Raw genomic sequence first — 23569 nt, forward strand, 5'->3', positions numbered from 1 at the left:
TGGAGCTCCGTATGCCACGGCAAACTGGCTGACACTGACGGCGGCGGTGCACAAATGCTGCGCAGCTAGCGCCATTCGACGGCCAACACCGCGGTTCCTGGTGTGTCCGCTGTGCCGTGCGTGTGATCATTGCTTGTACAGCCCTCTCGCAGTGTCCGGAGCAAGTATGGTGGGTCTGACACACCGGTGTCAATGTGTTCTTTTTTCCATTTCCAGGAGTGTATGTATAGGGTAATCCTTGTGATATTTGTATTGTCATAGAATAAAGTTCATTTGGTGACGTATATTCTTACTGGTGTTGTAATTTTCACGAGCATTAGTGTTTCTTCAACTCAGATACATCACCTTTGTGTTACATGCTATTTACTTACGCCACAAAAATTTTCCTTTCCATATTAATGTTTTATAGAACATGGGTATGTTTGCCATTTGTTCCTTAAGCTTCATATATTATTTTGCCTGGGGAAGATACATTTCTGAATCGGAAGGCACGCATTTACTACGGCCTGATTGAAATTAGCTAATTAACTCTGAAACGCAACGTATCGAACATTTTTCTCAACAACTACTTCTCATCACAACCTACCCCGCAACACCCTTTTAAGCTTTTCAGACTGTTTCTGACAACCTTGTACAGTGTTCTGTACAGTCCTAGGTTTATTCGGATTTGTTATTTCACTATCTTTGCCACATTATCAGGTAGAGCTGAGATCAGACTTGATGCTGTCTGCTAGTCTTCATTAAAGAGAGACTCCACCCAAAAATTGTACTTCTACTTTGCCGATTTCAACTGAATTTTAAAATCATGTCGGTCACGTGAAGATGTAGCAATACCCAAGTTTTAAAGTTCAGAACTTCATTCGTTTTTGATTTTGAATTATTAATACGATTTTAACGATATTACCGAAAATCAAGTTTTGGCACTCAGACCTCAATTTTCACATTCCAATTTTTAGTACACTCACAAGATATAGTTCAACTGTTCATTTTAAGAAAAATGTTGTTAATTTCCTTTCAGCATTTTTGCAACTTTCAAACTTAAACTTTAACTATCGGTACATAACTGTGATAAAAATAGACGAAGTACATGTTCGATATTATTAATGCAATGAAGTATGCAAATACCTCAGGACTACTTCCTGTGGAAATTTCATTGATATTGGTTAATATTTAGGATAAAAAAGGTTGGCACTGAACTTAGAAACACAAATTAACAGGAAAATGAATTTTAAAATTTAATTAAAAATTAATGCCAGTGCAAGACACCAATTAAAATTCACCAGTACTGTAAGTTTTCCCTTCCTGCTCCAGATAAGCAAATCTTCTAGGACGGTGATAAAGGAGTGCTGGGACTTGCGCATTCTTCTGTCGTCAAACACCCCGTACTGAACCGAGAAACAGCTTCTACAAGACCATAAAAGTGTCACTTTCTTCTTCTGGGCACTTGGTCGACATGGCACTGTGCAAACTTTCATTTGCATTTTGTGTTTTCCCGTTAATGCGTCTTGCCAATAGTGCATCAGATGCAAGTCTCCAATACATAGGCACTACTTTGATCACTTTAGCAGCTGCCAGTGTTCCACAGTCCCACACAAAGTCCATATTTCAAATATTTATTAGGTGAACCCTTAATTCGAATGCAGCCAAATGGGTTTGTGAGCTAAGAGTAAAGATTCCAAAGTGATGAAATAGCGAAAAAAAGTTTTTTTTTTTTTTTTGGAAAAAAAGGAAGTTTTGGGATGGAATCTCCCCTTGAGGCACATGTCTTCATGGTTGCTTCATCAAGATCAAGTCGATACCTTCACTCATTCTTCTCGGAACTCAGCTAATATTCGTTCCTGACAGTACCTGTGCAGAAAAAAATCCAAAATCTCTTGAAACTGAAACGATGACGGCTCTGCTGCATACTTACCTATTTCAGTTGCCAGTTTCTTTGTTTCCTAGTATGGAGGGCAATTCAATATTATTTGTGTCTCTGTGAATTTTAATGATACGGTTGTCTTTAAAATGCGATTCCAATCCCAAGTGTATTCACGTTGTAGCTTGCACAATGGAATTCTTAATTGTTCCCTAAGAATATTATTGGGACGGGGGGGGGGGTGTGTGTATGTTTCATACAACAATTTTGTTAGCATTTAGCATTCAGCGTCTTTATAGCGAACTTTTTGGAGCGGCTTGGTAGTCCCTGATTGGAAGCATGTCAACAAGCAGTCCGCTTGGAGGAAAAGAAGCGATAAATGTTATAAATATGTCAATTATTAATCAATGAACGTTTTATTCATTATATTTCTGAACGGTTTGGAGGTAAAATACTTTTGCTGCAAAAAATTCAGCAGAAATTCCTATTTTATCCCATCTATTAATAAAAGTTGAAATTATTCAGTTCACAAAAACTTAACACGTAAACAGTTTCACTATTTCATTTTAGATTACGAGGATTTTAAATAAGTATTCTGCTATGCCCCCATACAACATGCTGTTTTCAAAGTACGAACTAACATTACGAAAAAATATCTAATTGAGCTGAAAGTGGATTAAGTATGGTTTCTGACAACATAGAATTGGGTGACACGAATGATTACAGAAAGTGGTAAGGCATTTATTAAACGAGATTGTAATACAAGTTTTCAGTCTAGAAGGCAAGCTTCTTCATGAGCAGGTACATGGTCTGGTCCACCTCGAAGCCGTGCAGGTTGTTGGCGTCTCCCTGCAGACGCATCAGCAGGCCGCCGAACGAGACGTACGCTGCCCTGAAACACACAATTATTCGTTAGTGAATGATCATAAACCACAACCAAAATCATATACTCTGTATAGCACAAGATAATGTCATAAAAATTATTTGTACAATCGTAACTTGCATTTCAGTATTCAGTGAGGAGAGCCACGAACAAAGATAAATCAAAAAATATATGTAACAATGTCGTTCACGACAGTTTGAAGAAACAGCTGATAAAACGAACAAAAAGTTGAATGACTACTTTAATGCAGTAGTTAAAGCATATCATCCACCATCGTGGACTTTTTGAAACAGTAAACCTCAGCTAACTAAACGTTATACGTATTGGCAGTTTCAGCTCCGCTTTAGCTTTCTACAAATTCTCGTACCGTCAATCTTCTGAACCTCAATGCACTTTTTTATTTTTTTCTGACACTTTCTTTACAATACTTTGAACAGTCTGTTGCTCCTTATTATTCGTCTTCGGAATCCTCCCTTTTATCTGGAGTTAATCAGCGTTTGCTCTTGGCCTACAACTTACTTCACTGCTTTCAGTATACCCACGGTCCGCATCCCTGTTGTTCTATACCAGCGTTGAAATCAGATTAATATGGCAAATGAGCTGTCGCCCTTGAACTATTAGGCCTCGACGCGAACTACCACTTTTTTGCAGTTTCTTCGTTGATTTTCAACGTTAGCTAATAATTTTATTCCGGAGAAATCATTATGTTTAATGCTGACATCGGTCTATTACTAATTACCAAACCGGTTTTGCTTCCTCCATTTCCCTTTCAAGGTGGTTTTAAAGTTCCTCTTCGCTGACGTTGTAATTAGCTTCAAATGTTCGGTTGGGCAGCAGACTTCAGTAAAGTCACAAATTTCTTATAAACATGTTACTTTTTTCCCATTATGCTGCATAAATGTTATTGATTTTTCGAACAAATACCATCTCGCTAGTGGAGCATGGATAGCTCACGTACAAAAGGTAGTGGCAGTAGTGCAGAAATGTACTTAAAAAAATTTGGATGTACAGAGAGTAACAACTGGCGTACGTGCTGAAGTTTGTTGAGACATACACGAGAGGCGGCGGAACAAGCTATAAGCGTCAGATTTTGTCATTGCAGCCGCGAGAAGTGCACACAGTTTCGTTCATGCTCAAAATCATGGCATCTTGTCCTTTAAGTCTGCACGTTGTCCGAAGAAAAAAATGAACGAAATTCAGGGTTCAACGTCTCTTAGACTGCCAGATCATTAAAAATGGAATGGGCAAGGATGGGGAAAGAAATAGGCCGTATCATTTTTAAAGAAACCGTCCGGAATAAGCCTTAATCTACTCAGGGAAAAGGAAAACATAAATCTGGGTGTCAAGACTTGGTTTGAACCTAGCAGCTCCACAATACGAGCCCAAGGTCTTAACCACTGTGCCATCGTTAAATACGCAGTCCGAGTGGTGGTCATTGTCTAAACGAAATATTTGAAATGCTGGGAGATGATCGCCCTGTTTGTATAGTCATTCTGGGCAGTACTGAGTGCAGGGCGGATGAGTTACATATTGTAAGAAGGTCCAAAGTTATGACGTCGACTCTAGCCTATCACGAAAGAGCATAGCGTGTAGGGGCATGCGACCTAGTAAAGGAGTACATGGCCATTCCTAAACCGGCAGTTCATACCTTTTCCCTCAGACTATCTCCGTATTAAGAGCACGTGGTGATTTGGAACATCCAACGATTTAAACGACGAGGAGGTGCTATTACGTGTTTGTCGATGAGGTTAAATGTTCCATAAATTTAAGGAGAGATTATTTTGTAATCTCAGACGTATGGTAACAAGTGTGGAAACGTGTATTTAGTATACTGACATACCGGCTGAAAGACAAAATTAAATTGAGAGTTCGAACATGAAAACAGAACCTTGTGAGTGCTGAAATGGCGGCATGTTAAAATAATGCCGGCTGGTGTGAGACCAGCTCATACAGCGTAAAGTGCACACCCTAACTTGCGAGACAGCTAGGTGAGCCAGAGCGGGACCGTATCCGAGACTGGTGCACCCGTCAGATGAGTACGTGTTTTAGGCGCTTCCCCAAGCTCGTTTAGTAAGAGCTGAGCTGGTCCCCACTGTCCGCCTCAAAAAACAGGATATGGAAACAGCTAAAATATAATTACGCATAGAACAAAGGTTACACGCTTCACACATGTGACACACGGCTTCCCTCCGTAACGTAACGGACGACTGCCGTGACAGGAAAGACATCCAGCAAAGTTTAATAAAATAAATTTGCCAAATATTTGAGTATAGTGGTCCCTTTTTATAGTACCACATCTACAACTACATACATTCTAGATGGAATTAACGTCAAACAAAAAAATATATTGATCATCAAGCTAGCGGTGGAGCACTTGGAGCTATAAAAACAACAGCCACAACGTAGCCGTGTAACGTGAAGTGCTTAACTCGGCCAGGTCCAGCTGAAAAACATCCGCTACTCTCAAGAGCACACGCGTTGCATCTTCGCCAAATGAGCATACCCAGACACCGCTTCAGAGCCGGACGGTATCACCTGGCATTACTAGGCCGTTGTCTCTTCCTTTGACAGTCTGAAAAGTGTGAATTCCTCATTTCATGAACAGATTTTGAAACTGTGCCTTTTATAATAAATAGGACCACGTATGAGTTTGAATGATGCGACTCTGTAGTTCAACGTCCCGTCGACCTGGCAGTCATCACACAGGGAGTATTGGCTCAGCCGAAAGGAAAACTGCCATCGCGACCTTATTCAAGGAACCAGCCTGATATTTACACTAAGATAACAGAAGTCATGGGACAGCGATATACACATATACAGATGGCGGTAGTATCGCATACACAAGGTATAAAAGGACAGTTCATTGGCGGGGCTATCATCTGTACTCAGATGATTCATGTGAAAAGGTTTCCGACGTGATTAAGGCCGCACGACGGGAATTAACAAGCTCCGAACGCGGAATGGTAGTTGGAGCAGCGAAATTTGGCGTTAATGGACTATGGCAGCAGACGACCAACGCGAAAGCCTTTGTTAACAGTACGACGTCGCCTGCAGCGCCTTTCCTGGGATCGTGACCATATCGGTTGGATCTTAGACGACTGGAAAACCGCGGCCTGGTCAGACGAGTCCTGATTTCAGTTGATAAGAGCTGCTGTTAGAATTCGAGTTTGGTGCAGATCCCTCGAAGCCGTGGACCCAAGTTGTCAACAAGGCACTGTACAAGCTGGTGGTGGCTCCTTAACGGTCTGGGCTCTGTTTACATGGAACTGAACCAATCATTGACTGGAAATGATCATCTGTATGTCAATCTTTTCAGAGATTGCGGGACTCGGCTGTTTAGTACAGACTGTCAAATCAAATACCTTTCAGCCGTCTAATTACACTGCTGAAAGGTATTTGATTTGACATTCTGCTCGGAAATAACCATGTTCGGCCACTTGGAGACCATTTTTAACCATTCAGGGAATATGAAACAAAAGATCACACGCGTAAAGCTGAAATACTAAACACCTTTTTCCAAAGCTGTTTCACAGAGGAAGACCGCGCTGCAGTTCCTTATCTAAATCCTCCCACGAACGAAAAAATGGCTGACATCGAAATAAGTGTCCAAGGAATAGAAAAGCAACTGAAATCACTCAACAGAGGAAAGTCCACTGGACCTGACGGGATACCAATTCAATTCTACACAGAGTACGCGAAAGAACTTGCCCCCCTCCTAACAGCCGTGTACCGCAAGTCTCTAGAGGAACGGAAGGTTCTAAATGATTGGAAAAGAGCACAGGTAGTCCCAGTCTTCAAGAAGGGTAGTCGAGCAGATGCGCAAAACTATAGGCCTATATCTCTGACATCGATCTGTTGTAGAATTTTAGAACATGTTTTTTGCTCGCGTATCATGTCATTTCTGGAAACCCAGAATCTACGCTGTAGGAATCAACATGGATCCCGGAAACAGCGATCGTGTGAGACCCAACTAGCTTCATTTGTTCATGAGACCCAGAAAATATTCGATACAGTTCCGCATTGTCGCCTGATAAAGTAAGAGCCTACGGAATATCAGACCAGCTGTGTAGCTGGATTGAAGAGTTTTTAGCAAACAGAACACAGCATGTTGTTCTCAATGGAGAGACCTCTACAGCCAGGTTGAGATTCATTGGGAGAGTCCTTAGAAAATGTAATCCATCAACAAAGGAGGTGGCTTACAAAACACTCGTCCCACCTATACTTGAGTATTGCTCATCAGTGTGGGATCTGTACCAGGTCGGGTTGACAGATGAGATAGAGAAAATCCAAAGAAGAGCGGCGCATTTCGTCACAGGGTTATTTGGTAAGCGTGATAGCGTTACAGACATGTTTAGCAAACTCAAGTGTCAGACTCTGCAAGAGAGGCGCTCTGCATCTCGATGTAGCTTGCTCTGTCCAGGTTTCTGGAGGGTGCGTTTCTGACTGAGGTATCTAATATATTGCTCCCCATACTTATACCTCCCGAGGAGATCACGAATGTAAAATCAGAGAGATTTGAGCGCGCACGGAGGATTTCCGGCAGTCGTTCTTCCCGCGAACCATACGCGACTGGAACAGGAAAGGGAGGTAATGCAGTGGCACTAAAGTGCCCTCCGCCGCACACCGTTGGGTGGCTTGCGGAGTATAAATGTAAATGTAGATGATGTCATGTCACTGGGCCAATTCGTTCGACGAACATTCCGGACAGTTAGAGTAAATGATTTGGCCACCCAGACCGCCAAACATGGATCCCATCGAACATTTATGGGACATACTCAAGAGGTCAGTTCGTGCACAAAATCCTGCACCGACATCACTTTCGCAATTACGGACAGCTATAGAGGCAGCATGGCTCAATATTTCTGCAGGGAACTTTGAACGTCTTGTTGAGTCCATACCACGTCCAGCTGCTGCACTACGCCGGGCAAAATGGGGTTCGACACGGTATTACGACGTCACACCAGTGTACCTGCATTTATATAATCAGGGTGATCGGACAAGGACGAATGGTAGACTACTGAACCATTGCGCGACTTCGCTCACTGACTGCTTCTGGAGGATACCTAGTTCTAGGAGCTTTGTGGACAATCAGTAGACCTATTATAATAATTAACCCCTTAATACAAAGCAATGCTACTAATTTCGATGGTTTTGGTATGCACATATGAAACTTTACCAATGGCAAATACCACGCTGCGGACCAACAAATCACTAGTACAAAGTGAGTTTTAACCTGGGACCTCGCGATTATTAACTTAGTCTTGTCCAGTGGTCCCAGTCATAGAAACCCGTATCCGATACAAGTAAACGTACGCCACGACAATACGTCGGAGGACCGAGTTGGCGGCGATATGGTGAAAAAGTAAATGAACTAGTGAGGCTGTCAGATTGGGGTGGTATTTGGGAGAAAGATGGAGAAATGTTGGGCGGCGAGCGCAGGTGCGAGTCGGTCCGTTATTTATGTGATTGTGACACGGGGACAGTAGGGAGGCGCGCGGGCCGGCGCGGCAGGAATGCGGCGCTAAACATAGCCGCCAGGCCGGCCGCGGCGAGCGGACACCGGTCAGCTGCTAACGCGCTGGACAAGCCGGCGCCAGCCATTCGGCGGCTGTCGGCAGTATTTTATATTAGCTGAATTACGGCAAAATATGTCGCTAGCACGGCTTATGTGATGTAATCCTCTAAGTAAACGTCCAAACAGGGTGATCCAGTTCGAGGACAAAAGTTTCACTTGACGCGTCAAGTAGAGATGGGTATCACAGATGATATGATAAAATATTTTGGACCGACAATAAATGTCGGATGCTAAGTAATGTTTCACTAGAAACTGCAGTTATAAACATGGAGGATGAAGACTTTTCATTTTTCTTCCTTTTCTCATTTTTATTATACACTGCCAAACCCGGCAATGCTTCACAATTGCTAAGTATGTATGGGAATTTGATATACGTCCTAATCTCCTTCTTCCCCTATCTCTATCCCTCTCCTCCATCTCTCTGTCCATATCCTTCTTCCCCTTTTTTATATCCACGTCGTCCTTCCCCCGTCTCTCTGACCTTATTTATTGTTATCAAAAACGGAACCTTCATTGGCAATGGAAGTCAAAATGAATGGGTAAGTCGGTTGGAATCATTACTACACGGAGTATGAGAGAGACCTTTCCAGCTCCTGGATCTAAGGGGATGGTAGCTTAATTTTTTTTTATTTCGCATGTTTTTTATCTACGAACAGATAGGATTATAAACACAACTTTGTGTTTCTGTTAAAAATGACACCGAAACCAAAACCGCACATTTGGCATAAATTCAATCTTTGCAACACACCAAAGGTATGATCACCATCAATAGCTCGAGTTTGGCCGTCTGTTTTGTCGACGTCTCAAATTATTTTGTGCGTATGCTCCGACTGAGCGAGTCGAACTTGATTTTATCCGCTGTTCCGGAATCATTACCGATAGCTCTTCACAATTTCTTATTCAATTTGCCTCAAAACGCTGTCTATGCTCTTCGTTACCCACTGACTCGACAACCATGTAGTTGGCCTGCGTTGCGCGTACGCCGACCGATATTTCGACGTCACACTGGTGGCATTTTATCCAAAGAAATAAACCACGAACTGAATTCAACTGATTGTTTGCAGCGCAGCAAATTGCTACGAACTGACATCAATTCAATCTTTGCATCACGCCAATGATATGATGACAAGCGATAACACACAAACATATCGCCTTCAATTGTATTCTTTTCCGCAAAATATCAGTATTCAATGCGGAATTTGTTCTTGTTACGAAAACATGCGACAGCACAACTGTCACACTGAACGTCACATTTCTTTCATACCACCCAAATTTCCGACCTCTCCAGTGGATTTTCCAAAATTTTTCTTTCACACAAACCTTGTCCCGACAATTACAAAAACACACAAATCAGTCGAGCCGTTCTCAAGTGATGATCTTTCATGCATACGACAATTGATTATTATTTATATAGATATATGTGTCCAATGTAGCTGATAACACTTATTGACTTATTTACTAAGGACTGATGACAAATAGTATATACGACGTAATGACTCCAGTTTCAGGTTCCCTCTTCGAGAGCTTCTACAAATCAATTGATTGTAAACGACAACGTGACGTAATTCAAAATGGTTCAAATAGCTCTGAGCATTATGGGACTTAACTTCTAAGGTCATCAGTCCCCTAGAACTACTTAAACCTAACTAACCTAAGGACATCACACACATCCATGCCCGAGGCAGGATTCGAACCTGCGACCGTAGCGGTCGCACGGTTCCAGGCTGTAGCGCCTACAACCGCTCGGCCACCACCGTGACGTAATTCTTGCAGGCTAATATAATATACACAGGTGTGCAAAACGTATGGACGAAAGCAACTTCAGCATAATGTGTCAATGCCAAGTAACATAGATCGATGAAACTTGGACCATACACAGAAAGATCTATTACAGTATAGTACACAACTGAACTGAAAGAATTACGCAATGAGACGAACAGAAATAACATATTTATTCAAAGACGATAAATACAGTGAATTCACCTCGATTTATGATAGTCGCCTGGACATTACAAATATTCCTGCGTGCATTACCTGTGTTGACCTCTCGCTGTCTGAGGATACGTCCAATACACGTCGAGCAACATTGTTTTCGTGGTCCAGCTGTTATGGTATGTGCTCATAAAGTTGCATGGACGTACCGACATCCAGATCTTTGCATACGGTGCATTCACCTGTCGGTGTTATTGTGGCACTGTACTCCTTTCTCACGCGCGTCTTACCAAGGTTGCACTCGGCCCTGAAGTCATTTTTATGGAAGACAACGCGCGACCGCATCGAACAGTGCAAATGGGGTAGTTCTTGCAACGAGAAGATAATTGGCCGAATGGGCTGGCCCACCTTTAATCCCATCGAGCACACGTGGGATGCTTTGGGTACACGTACTGTAGGACATGGTCCAACGACACTCCAGCAGTTGTCAACCACGCTGGTAAAGGGAGGGATGGAATGCCCTAACAATAACCACCTGCCGTGATTACACATACCATTAAGAACCGTGTCTAGTCGTTTGTAATGGCCGGTCGGTGTGGCCGAGCGGTTCTAGACGCTTCAGTCAGGAACCGCGCAACCGCTACGGTCGCAAGTTCGCATCCTGCCTCGGGCATGGATGTGTGTGATGTCCTTAGGTTAGTTAGGTTTAAGTAGTTCTAAGTTCTAGGGGACTGATGACCTCAGACGTTAAGTCCCATAGTGCTCAGAGCCATTTGAACCATTTTTCGTTTGTAATGTGCTAGGGACCACCTTAAATAGCGGTGAGTACAGTGTCATTACTGTCTTTGAATAAAAGTGTTATTTCTGCTCGTCTCATTGCGTGTTTCTTTCAGCTGACTTCTGAACTACACTGTGGCAGAACTTTACATGTATGGGCCCATTGTCATCGATCTATGTTAATTGGCAGTCACACATCACCAGAAAGGTACTTTCGTCCCTAAGTTTTCCTCGCCAATCTAATTAATAGAATAACAAGCCCCAGAAATCTGGAGTAATCCGATTGGGGATAACCATAATATTTAATTACGAGTATACGACGACGCCGTGTTATCAGGTTATGTTTTACAGAACTTTACCATTATTTCTACGCATACGGAACCGTTTTTTTTTTTAAATGGGGACGTACTCATTCCGAATTCTTCAGACGTCTTTTAAGAACATTACATGTTTAGCGAGCCAAAATGCTATATAATTTTCATGTTTTAAACCAGATCCCCAAGCTAGAAGAAAATTATGCACATAACTTCAAAGGGCCCATTAAATGAACGTTTTAGAAGAAACAGAAATCTACATAAACACATGTAAATGTCCAGACAAAATTCTTAAAGAAACCAACTTAAAACATAAAATTATACTGACAAGTTCATTGAAATTACAGAACACGACAATGGATAAAACAAATTTGCAGGCAAAGACAACGCCTGCAAGTATTAGCAAAGAATTTACCAATACCACACACAAGTGCATAGATGAATAAGCTGATATGTAACCATGTAACGTCGTTGACTTAACTGTAAATTGAATGTCAAATCTACGAAAAATATTAAAGTCACAACGAATACTACCTAGCAACAAATTCCAATGCTCATACGTTGCATATTTACAATTCCGCCTACGCTACGCCTATGATACGCAGCAGTAAAAGGTATTAGACATCGACAGCGTTAACTACGTGTTATGGAAGTAAATATCACAAAAGATATAAACAAAACTTATTAGTTACAAACAGACACAGATATATGCGGTAACAACTCCGTATGGCGTCGAAATAGACTTATAGCAACAAAAAATAACATCGTAATAAAAATTCGTTGAATATAGCAGTGTTTTGGCTTACTGACCATATAATGTTCTTATTACGAGATACTCGCTTACCGCATTCTGTTTTATAGAACCATCGCCTTTAGAAATTGACAAATGTTCGATTATTCAGTCACCGAATTCAGTATCCGCGGCGTACCAAATCAACTTCGAGGTTAAAAGTTTCGAGAAAAGATGATAATACTATCAGACGAAAATACTTCAACAGTTCATATGTTATAGTAGGACATACAATACATTGCACCATCTATGTTTCGAATACACACGGCACTGGTTTAAATCATGTGCCAAATTAATTCAGTGGGTTGTACACGTTTAGTTACGCTTTAAATTTTATACACTACTCTCAAAGGCGAAAGAACTGACAACTTTAAAGAACAATTTTTTATACATATCTAGAATTTAACCATCCGTCACTGAAGTCGGGTACACTGACTCAGTAAGCATGGCGCAGCGAGTAAGAAGTGGGGTCAAGTTCCACTCCTTTTGAACACAACTGCAGTGCCTTAACCATATCGCCAAAAAGACGCTATTACTGCAAAATAACACGTCAACTCCAGACGCATAGGAAGTGACTTGCCCGAGGTGCAAAAAGTTTTGTGATGGACTCCAGTGCGAGGCTGGAGTAAAGATCGTTGGACACAGTCACGTTGATATCTCATCTGTTTGTCGCCAAGTCGAGAATAAATACCAACGGTCACACTAAATATATACTGCCGTACCGATGACTTTCATGAACATTCTGTAGTGTGTAACGTGTTCCCTTCTCTCTCTTCACTAACTGGTTGCCAGGATCACTAGCCACAGCGAAGCGGGATTAATCGGGGTACGTGAAACTTGTTAAGACGATTATTTCAAAATGTATCCCGATTGCTCTGTCTTCGCTGCATGTCATCACAATAATAAAATGGCACATAATGTACATCCTGGTCTGTATTCGAATCTGCTTTGAAACGCACATCAGATCCAGCAGCTTGGTCTCTCACAAATGAGGAGTGAGACTTCATAACAACTGGAGTCCCTTACACGAAGATGTACGAGATGCTTTAGTCACACGTCATCTATTTTTCTCATCACTGCAAAAGTCACCATTAAACTGAAAGCAGGAATTATTCTTTCAACATTCGGATAGTACGTAGGGATAATAACGTGGAAAGACTTTGAAGTGTGTTTAGGGTTTTATGTAGCTGCTAGCTCGGTCCTTATAGTTGAAGACGAGTCAGAACACTTCGTGAGATCTGTTACCCGACGTAATGTCAGATGAATTTACCTTTTTTATTTAATTCAGTCGCCGTAGATGATTCTCTTTAAGCAGACGTCCTGCTAATCAGTGCCTCTGAAATACCGTGTGTAGCCGAGGAAACGCCTGACTTCTTCGAGTTCTACAGCTGTTGTGGGAGCAAAAGAAGAAAACTTCTATTCACAACACGAAAAAGCACTTCCACTACTTTCCTTTCAAAACATATATTTCCTTGAATGGGTGTACAGATCACTAGAGTGAGTCATGAATTAGAATAGAACACAACTTTTCATACGACATAGACCTCGAAGGCTCCACATGCTATCCCAGATTACAATATATTTTGCCACAAAACCATCTTGTCCTTTGTTTTCATTCTTGGAGAGAGTTGTTGCTCCTTGATGGCCAAGCCGCGACATTAAAACATTAAAGGTTCCGCCCACAGCAGTTAAAGCCGTTTAATTTTACTTGTCATCACACCTTGCCGTTTTGGTATTGCACATCGACCGTTTATTGTCTGCACACACCCGCGCACAATATATGTTCCGCGCATTACTCGCTATTTAATATTATTTTGTCACGATCGTCTTTCCTTGTACTACACATGGAGTGTGAAATGCCGTTTGTTTAAACTGCATGTAACAGTCCAACTTCTTACACGAGTGTCTGAAACTTCTGTTACGACTTTCAACGGAGATACGAACATCAGTCGTCTGCTATCTGCGAAAGAGAGATCGGAGAAGAACAGAGGGCCATTTCGTTCGATGAACCGTCAAGCCTAGGGCAGTCTACCTCTACTCCACCAGAAAACATCAGTACTTTGGTAAACACTTCACAATAAGCATCGCACAGCCTCCTGCGAAATCCATTCAGCATCTTTAGAGTTATAATTACCACACGACCCAAAACTTCCACAGTTCTTCGCTGGCTGTCTTGTTCCGTGGATAATGAGACAGAAACAACAAATTCCAGCAGTGCAGGGGTGGCGTGGAGCTGGTCGGCGCTGTCGGCACATGGCGGGTCGCAAGGCAGTGCGGATAGTGGCAGTGAGCCAATTCCACACAACCAGCTAACCACACTGCCACTGCGGCCGCGCGCTTCCCGCTGGTGTCTGCCTCCTCCATCCGGCGACGTGGCACAGCAGCCGGCACACAGCGGCGACACGGAGCGTGTACTGCCCATCACTCGTGCTGAGTCCTCGCCACCGCTGTCTCATTCCATCAGGGCAACAGTCGACATGCCTCCTCCTTCGTTTGCCGTTACGGAAGGGGGCGCTTCACACGTGAATCTGGGCACGTTGCATACAAGCGTCAACTAAGCTCATTCTTGTGGGATACGAAAAGCGGCAGCGGACGTTCGTGAAGAACTCCGCGAAAGATTTTAATGAAGAGAGCTAATTTACAGTATGCATTCTGAATCCAGGAGTTGAAAAACTTAAAAGGTGCAGGGTTGGTCGGACTCAAACTACATGTAGCTGCTCCGCGGGCAGTGTCCAATCGAGAAAGTTAGGCAACACGCCTCACGCGCTCAAAAAGGCGCGTCTATACCGGACGCGCCGCGCCGCGAAAACCTAGGAAAGATGTTCGGCACAGCGTGGCGCAGCCAGTGCAGACGTCAAACCACGCCGCTCTGCGACGCGCTGTTCGTTCTTGCACAAGTTCCTCGCTGTGTCGGTACTTGAAAGAAAAAGATTCGTTCCTGCGTCGCTCTGTTTGGAGGGAGTTTCTCGTTTTCCATTGTTATTTATGCAATGAAACATTACTACGCACCTACGGTCACATTGCTCCATTCCGCGCAGCTCTTCGCGGCGCGTCCGGTGTGGAAGCGGCTTTAGGTTTAGCCGTAGCAGTCTTCTTCAATTCTACACAGTTCAAAGGCTGTTCGACGGTACTAGAGCTATCGCCCTGTAACACAGGGTACACTGCGGACATAGTGTAGTGTAAATCGGGGAGTGAAAACTGATCGCTTCAATTAATCTATTCCCAAAGTGTACTGAACTACCGTACTTGGAAGAAGAAGAATCACTCTTTGTGATTATAAAGGCTAATGGGAAAGATTCTTCAATACAAGCAAACGAGCATAAACGCCCTTAATGATTGTGATTCTGTTATACAAGCCTCGTCTGTCTGTCCTAGATGTGACTACCCTACTTTGCACACGCTGTACAAAATATTTGCATCTATCTGCATCTATTGCTCCAGTAGAAAGAAGTTTTTCAACACTGCGCCGTACAAAGACATGGCTGAGGTCGACAATGGAAGAGGATCGACTTAATGGCTCACCCTGACATTGATTGTCCTATTGACGACGTAATTAACCAATTTGGCAAGAAGAACAGGAGCACAGAATTCATCATTTAAGGAAGGGAACCACAGACTACTTTATATCATAAGATGCCATTGTCTTGTATATGCGTATAATCAGTTTAAATAAAATTTTCTTAAACTTTGCATGTGACTTGATTATTTTTTATTACGGTAAAAGTAAATGTCAATATATCTTTAGCCCCCCTCCTTGAGGTTTTTCTGTATCCTCCACTGTGCCTTGGGCATTATGTTTATTTCCAAAGAGAAAAACGCGAAAAGTCTTACTTTGGCATATTTCGATGGTTTTGTTTATTCGAAAAAATACTAGCAATAACAGATTAACGCTGAATGTGAATGCCTTAGTACTTTACAAGACATCTTAAACGCAGAATCCCAAAACTGTTTCAGGTCTACACGTTTCCATATGTATAATAAGAGAACCCTAAAAAATTAGTTTATCAGAGTAATCTAGAGCACATCTTTTTCTCCGTATTTGTTTTGTATAGTGACATAGCACTGTATCGCGGTGGAGGAAGCAGAATCGGAGCGACTGATAGGAAATGATGAACTGTAAATGTACAGCTGCATGGTCTCACTGATTTAAACCACCTCAGCCAGACAGAACTATGCATTTCATTTATAAATCCAAATGATATATTTACACCATAAGCTGTCGAAGTATAGAGACGCCATATTCCGCTAAGGCAGTTTTACGCTAGCTAAAAATAGCAGCACAGAGTCCAGACTTAGATTTGTTTCATATAAGGAAACTCCATGGGACTACCGAATCTGCTGGAGTAATGAAGATCTTCGCTCCACTCGGCTGCGCAGCCCTCGTTTACGCTCCGAATTTACAGCCAAGTCAATGGTGGATGTGCTTTGAACATTACACTGCTCCTCGCGAAGTGAGTCTGCTGCAAAAGCAGCCGATCTCCACCCTGATACTACAATAAACGACAGTTCGCTCTAGCACCGTAGGCCACGATAGACACTGAGGTGACAAAAGTCATGACATATCTCCTAATATCGTTTCGGACCTCCTTTTGCCTCGCATAGCGCAGCAACTTGACGTGGCACGGATTCAACGAGTCGTTGGAAGTCTCCCTGTAGAAATATTGAGCCATGCTGCCTCTACAGCAGTCCATAGTTGCGAAAGTTTTGCAGGTGGAGCACCATTTTGTGAACGAACCCAACTCCCGCTTGTTCCATAAATGTTCGATGAGATTCATGTCGGGGGATATGGGTGTCCAAATCATTCGCTCGCATTGTCCAGGATGTTCCTCCTTTGCTGACAGCTTCAAGCGCTGGTGGGTTATAGTTAAGTCATATGTAAGGGCACCAGAGAGGCAGTCTGACGTTGAGGTCGATAATGGAAGCATTACTGAAGAAAAATCAAGACATGTTTATAGGACTAGCCACTTGGAAAAACGTGCGACAATGTAAAATGGTTCAAGATGTTCGAAATTCTGAGAAAAGTAGAGGGTAAGCTACAGGTAAAGAAGGCCAATATACAATACGTACATGAACCAAGAGGGACCAAAACAGTGGAAGACCAAGAACGAAGTGCTTGAATTAAAAAGGGTTTAAAACAGGGATGCAGAATTTCGTCCCCTACTGTTCAGTCTATATATATCGAAGAAGCAACGACGAAGATAAAAGAAAGGTTCAAGAGTGGGATTAAAATTGACGGAGAATGGAGATCAACGATAAGATTCGCTGGTGATATTGCTATTCTCAAAGTAAGTGAAGGGGGAATTACAAGATCTGTTGCCTGGAATGAACAATCTAACAAGTACAGAATACGGACTAGGACTAAGAAAGACGAAAGTAATGAGAACGGCGAGAAACTTAACGTCAGGATTGATGTCACGAAGCAGATGAAGTTAAGGAATTCTGCTACCTAGGCAGTAAAAGAACCTATCATGAACGGTGCAACGAGGACATAAAAACAGACTAGCACTGGCAAAAAGAGTATTCCTGGGCACGAGAATTCTAGTAGCATAAAACACAGACCTTAATTTGATGAAGAAATTTCCGAGAATGTACGTTTGGAGCTCAGCATTCTATAATTATGACTAAAAAAAAAAAGGGTACGTTTTCTTAAAGAATTATTCAACGTATTTATTGCCATCATACCTTTGTGACCAGAACATAATGCTACACATTCATCAAATTTCGACCTCTCCGCAGTGAAGAGGGATAGAGGGACCAATCTCCCGTAAGAGACACCTGTTCTTGTCCTACGCGCATTACTGACTGCCGGTTGGAACACTGCTTACAAAAGCACCGTCGTAAAAATAAATCGTTGGTGAAATGAGTGCAACCGTGGAAAGCAAATACTTCGCAGACCACTCAAGTTACCTGAACGAAAACGAAGAATGAACACACACAACTCGTTCTCATCCATTTTATTCAGCTTTTCACCGTTCTGTTTTCATTGCTACGAAGGTAACTTGAAAGATTCATTTTCGCTATAATTACGTAACACATATGCGTCATTTAAACTTCTATCGGTTCGTAAAACGACTTACATGAGCTGCATCAGCAATAAAATCTTTTCAGAAACAGCAGGTCTCTAAAACGGTAACTGTGCACCTTCGATAATTTTGTATTTACAGATTTATGCGCTTTATTACTCTCTTATTCTTTCTCTGTCGCTCCTCCTTCCTTCCTTTGTAATATTTTATTATTGTCTAAGCTATGACAACCAGTTGAGTTAACTTAAAAATTTTGTCGGTATGGTGCTGCGTCATATTGGAAGCCAACTGTCACTAAATAGAACTTACGCTTTCCTCACGGTAGTTGTAACCTCCTCCTAAGTCTACTTTTGCTGTCCAGAGTCCATTACACTTCGTCACGATTCTCTACTGACTATGGCATTACGTCACAATTTTAAAAAGCTGTTGATCCAACTGGTCTCCTCGGGCGGATGGAGCGGGGAACATAAAATTAGTTTCCTGAGTAGGAAAAAGTGAGAACGTACTACTGTCCATTGCTCCTTGCAGTATGAGAAATGACTGAGAGTTTTCGACGAATGGGGGTTTGGATTCCTTTTTTTCCCTCCACATAGGGTACGTATGTTGCCCAGGACAACTTCTTGCTGGTAACGTTTGTGTTGTAAGTTGTTTGTGTGGGCTGTTGGGCTCCGATGGTTGGCAGTCAGGATGGTGCACCGCAAGAAACGAATGTAATACGCTTTACCACTGTTCTCTCCTTAGGAGACCAATATTTTTTTTTAAATTGTGACAATGTCACGTAAAGAAAAGGAATCCAGACAAAATATAACTGATCCACGACAACAAAGCATACCCTAGAAGATGGCCACTGCGTTCGTGGCCGAATGGTAGAATTTATTCATTGACAGGTATTTTACAATACGGCGCGGTACCATGCCCAGATAACTTTTATGTCAACTGACACTGGCTGTAGGAGCGTAAGCACGTAAACCATCAGAGTATTATGTATATAACTGAGAAAGATATTGGGCCACTACTATCTAAGAGCAAAACTTCACTTGAAACACTGACACAGAATTAGTGGTATTGATCACTCGTTTAGCGCAAATTTGGGCCACTTCAGTGCCTGTGAATTTTATATTATCTTCAACGCTGAGCCTCTCGCAACGTACAGGATTTAAAATCGAAGCTCGCTGCCTCTGTAGTATTCCTCTAGTCTATGGCTGTGAAACTTTTTGCGTCCAAGGCTCCCTTGAAATGAACATAAACGCCTGCGGCTCCTTTTGCACGTAACATCCGACTCGAAGTGAGGGGTAAATGAACTGAAGTAAAAAAACCAACAACAACAACGACGAATAAGAATTGTAACTTCTTTTTGAGTACTGACATTACACGTTTTAATTGCAAACAACGAAATCTATAGGAAGAACTAGCTTGCTTGCTTGTTTGTTTCTTCTTCTTCTTCAATATGGTCTTCAGGTCTCGGTACAAGACTGGAAACTGCGATTCTTATTTGTCTCCATATTCGTTCGCAAAATTTCGTGTTGTCTGCCAAAGCTGAAGACACCTAGTTCACTTACGTAGGATGTTATAAAACTAATACGAATTGTAGTTGTTCTGCGTCACTAAGCTCCACAACCCAAGCAGCGACGAGGAAACAGACTTTAATTATAGTTTTGAGAGTGAGTATCAATACATGTTTCTTGTTCTCCAGTGGTAAATGTTACTGAAAGTTTTGTGCTGAAGTATCTATAATCCACTTGTGTTGATCAACTACTTCTGGAAAGTACCTCAGTACGTAATCATTGAGTTTAGTCAAATGTTCCACAAAAAGTATTCTTCAATCAGATTTTAAAACCATGTGAAGAGCACGGAAAACATAATGCACATATTTACCATCCAACTTTTTCTACCACACTAGCAGTTTCTTTCAAAAGGCTGAGACTTTTTTATCTGATAGTTGCAGAATGTCACTGTCTACAAACTATTCTGAGCCCAAATGTTTGACTTTAACAAGATTTGTGTTTAGTCCGTTCCTGATTTCACTGAAAGGGAACGTGGAAAGTTTTGCAATACAGCTTTATTTATTTAATTTTCTTCGAAGTAATTCCCGCCACATCGAATACAGTTCCCCATCCTCCGAAACCAGTCCCTAAACCAGTTCTCCCCAGTTTCTATAGGGAGTAAGGTATACTCTTTCCAACCACTCACGAGATCCTCATTATTTAAAAATTACACTCCTTTCGGCTTCATTTTTACATTAGGGAATAGTGCAAAGTCACAAGGAGCACGGTCTGGACTGTAAGGAGGACGTTCAAGAAGTTTCAGTCCTGTACCCCGCAAATATTTGGTGGATGCTTTGGCGCGGTGAGCTGGAGCGTTGTCGTGATGGAGGAACCAAGCCCATTCTTGACTTGGGTCGAAGGTTCTTAAAAGATTGGATGACTTTGGGCGGGCACTGCTCACTGTAACACTTAGCTGTGATTGTCTTGTGTGTGTCCAAAACAACACGCTCCCCCATTCTACTCTATCTGAAAAAAAACACTATCGTTTTCGGCTTTACTGATCGGGGTTTTCTGTCGGCTACGTGTGTATCGATCTTCAAAGACCCAAACTTTATTTTGAGTCTTAGACGGCACGTCATAATAGAACAGCCACGTCTCGCCATCTGTCAAGATGTTATACACATACTGAGACTGTCCCTTAGGAAACGTCTTTAACATCTCCTGGCACCAAGTCACATGTCGTATCATCTGCTGTTCCGTCAGTATATGCACCACCCAGAGACGAATGATCATGCAGAATCGAATGAACTGCTGGTGCATTTAGCCCTACGATATCCTCTACCTGCTTATAAGTCACTTGTTGTCTTCGTCTAGTATTCTCCTCACAGCATCAATGTTTTCCTCCCTATCTGATGATCGTGGTCCTCCCGTCCTCTCAGTGTACTCCAGAGAGAAATTTCCTCTTTGGAATTATCTGTACCACCGCAATATATTTGTACGATATGGGCAGACATCCCAGAGTGCAAGAGTCATTTCTTCAAAGCACCTGTCTATGTTTAAACCACGCGCAAAGTTGTACAGCAAAACTGCCCGAATCTCACTTCGTGACTACGATGCCACAGCAAGCACTTCCAACCAACCCTGCTAGTTCACGACTGCACCCACAGATTCCGCACAGTGGCTACGATGCAGGTATGAAGCATTCTCTCAGAACACAGCAATAATCAGCGTCCTGCGACTTAGTGTTGCGTCAGATAGCAAAACTTTCCTAGTACCCTTTGTACATCCTTTCAAGACATTCGCACGTCAAAGACAGCGAAAGTTACTGTAATACATTAGGGAAATGTACTCAGTCTCCATATAAACGGATATCTGTTGCAAACATCTCGACTAAATTGGGCGACTTTTAATGAAATTTACCACTTCCATCACTGGTTGAAAAACTTGATGAGCGACGTCGTTCAAGCTTTGTGATACCAGTACTATTCGGCGGAATACAATGTGTCCAAATAGCATGAGAAGCCTCTTTACAGATGAGAGCTTTGAATCCGATGTAATGAGAGCTTTGAATCAGATGTAACGGCCAGCCATACTAAGACCTCTATCTGTACACATGGCTACACAATTTTTCCATACAATGTTTTCTTCCGTAAAAGAGAGTAGTATTTCGAAGAGGTATGTTGCTTTTGTTCCCACAGTTATTTTCCTGCAGAAAAGAAGATGTTAATGAAATCTGTTGTAATGTATAAGCCACACGTAGCAAATTAGAAGCGCTTCATTGTGAGTGTGTAGCTTCAATCGACTGAACAGCGGTATCACCATTACTTTTGAGTAGGCGCTGATGACCCTCGCCGTTGAGCGCCCATAAGACCCAAACACATGCTTTTGATTTTTTCAACCAAATTATCAGTGATGTCGTCAGCCATATCGAGTGTTCGACAACTAATAGCGTTGTTAGACAAAGGCATACTTGTGAGCCGCTTGGCAGGTGACTCATACAATACCAGATTCAGAGCAGCTGATAAAATATGGTCTTCTGCTACGATGTGAGGTTCTTGCATTTTGCTACACGGTGGGGATATTTATAAGATGAAAGAAGAGTGTTTGTAGGAATCTTAACTAAAGTTCTTTTTGTCTGTCATTGCTTTTTAACTCGTGGGTGGCGTATTTTAGTGTTTTATCTCTCCTATCATGATTTGATCCTAAATGTCGTTTCATTGTATTAGGAAGCATGCATTTAGTAGCTAGGAATTTGAAACAAAGTAACTGTTGTCACATACTCCCCGCATTTTCATCTTTTCCTATATTTAGAACTGCTTCAAACATTTGAAATATCAGATTTTGTGCTTACATTTAAATCTTGTCCATGCTGACAGAGTTACAGAAGTCACAGAAAACAAACAAAAACGATCTGCATTCGATAAAACTGATCTTTCAACTAACCGCTTCTGAATAAAAACAAGTGAGTCATTACCATGGGACTGCGATCAACAACGCTGGCACAGCAAAGACCATACTCGCTGGCTCGCTACGTTTCGCTAGCCGCATCGCTCCCGAGAGCCACGACGCAAGGCTTGAAAATGTTTGCTCCAGTTTGTTTCTCGTCCAGTTTGAGATCACTTCGCTGTCAAACGAAATAAGTTTTCCACTACGCAAATTTGTGACTTTGTACTGCGATACAATGAGTCCACAACAAAAGACAACGAAAATTCACCCTTCATTCCATTGTTTTTTTTTAATCACACAATCTACATTGTTCATCGAGATTAATCATTTTTCTTTCGAAGAAGAGATGTTTGCGCGGTCAGTCTCCAGCGTCAGTTCGTTTATGCCAGTTGACCAAACTTCCAATTTCAATTAGTGAGTACTTTGCATTCCTCTTTGTGTACAAGCAGTCAAATGTGGCACATAATTTGTAACAGTACTTTCCACAGTTACAAAGTCCGCCCCCGGTAGCTGAGTGGTCAGCGCGACAGAATGTCAATCCTAAGAGCCCGGGTTCGATTCCCGGCTGGATCGTAGATTTTCTCCGCTCAGGGACTGGGTGTTGTGTTGTCCTAATCATCATCATTTCATCCCCAACGACGCGCAAGTCGCCGAAGTGTTTATAATCGAAAGACTTGCACCCGGCGAAAGGTCTACCCGACCGGAGGCCCTAATCACACGACATTTGTATTTACAGTACAAAATTATTGAATGTCAGTGACCACTTGTAGATATATTTACCTATTGGCTTCTGTCTTGGTTACTTCGGCCGACGTTCATTTGATAGTTTTTCTGACGTTTCGCCTGCACGTCAATTTGAGGTAAGGGACCGGGGTCGGGAATCGATTTTGTCGAAAGCTGTGAAGAAAAATCGTTCTCATACCTCTGATAGCGAAACTCTTCTGCTGCAAGCTTTTTGCTTTCCATATTTTGGTAGTAGGTAGTACG

The 23569-nt window shown here is 42.2% G+C and overlaps 1 protein-coding gene across 2 annotated transcripts in view; it reads right to left on the reverse strand.

Moving 5' to 3' along the window:
* Positions 1-2578: 2578 nt before the first annotated feature.
* Positions 2579-23569, reverse strand: part of LOC126184263 (DNA-directed RNA polymerases I, II, and III subunit RPABC3) — a 489383-nt gene continuing 468392 nt past the window's right edge. For both annotated transcript variants that reach the window (XM_049926640.1, XM_049926647.1), the window contains exon 4: positions 2579-2750. In XM_049926640.1, coding sequence (XP_049782597.1) covers positions 2633-2750 — 118 coding nt within the window. In that variant the 3' untranslated portion in view covers positions 2579-2632. The remainder of the gene's footprint in view (positions 2751-23569) is intronic.

This window comes from Schistocerca cancellata, chromosome 1 (assembly GCF_023864275.1).
Source record: "Schistocerca cancellata isolate TAMUIC-IGC-003103 chromosome 1, iqSchCanc2.1, whole genome shotgun sequence".
Taxonomy (NCBI): Eukaryota; Metazoa; Arthropoda; class Insecta; order Orthoptera; family Acrididae; genus Schistocerca; species Schistocerca cancellata.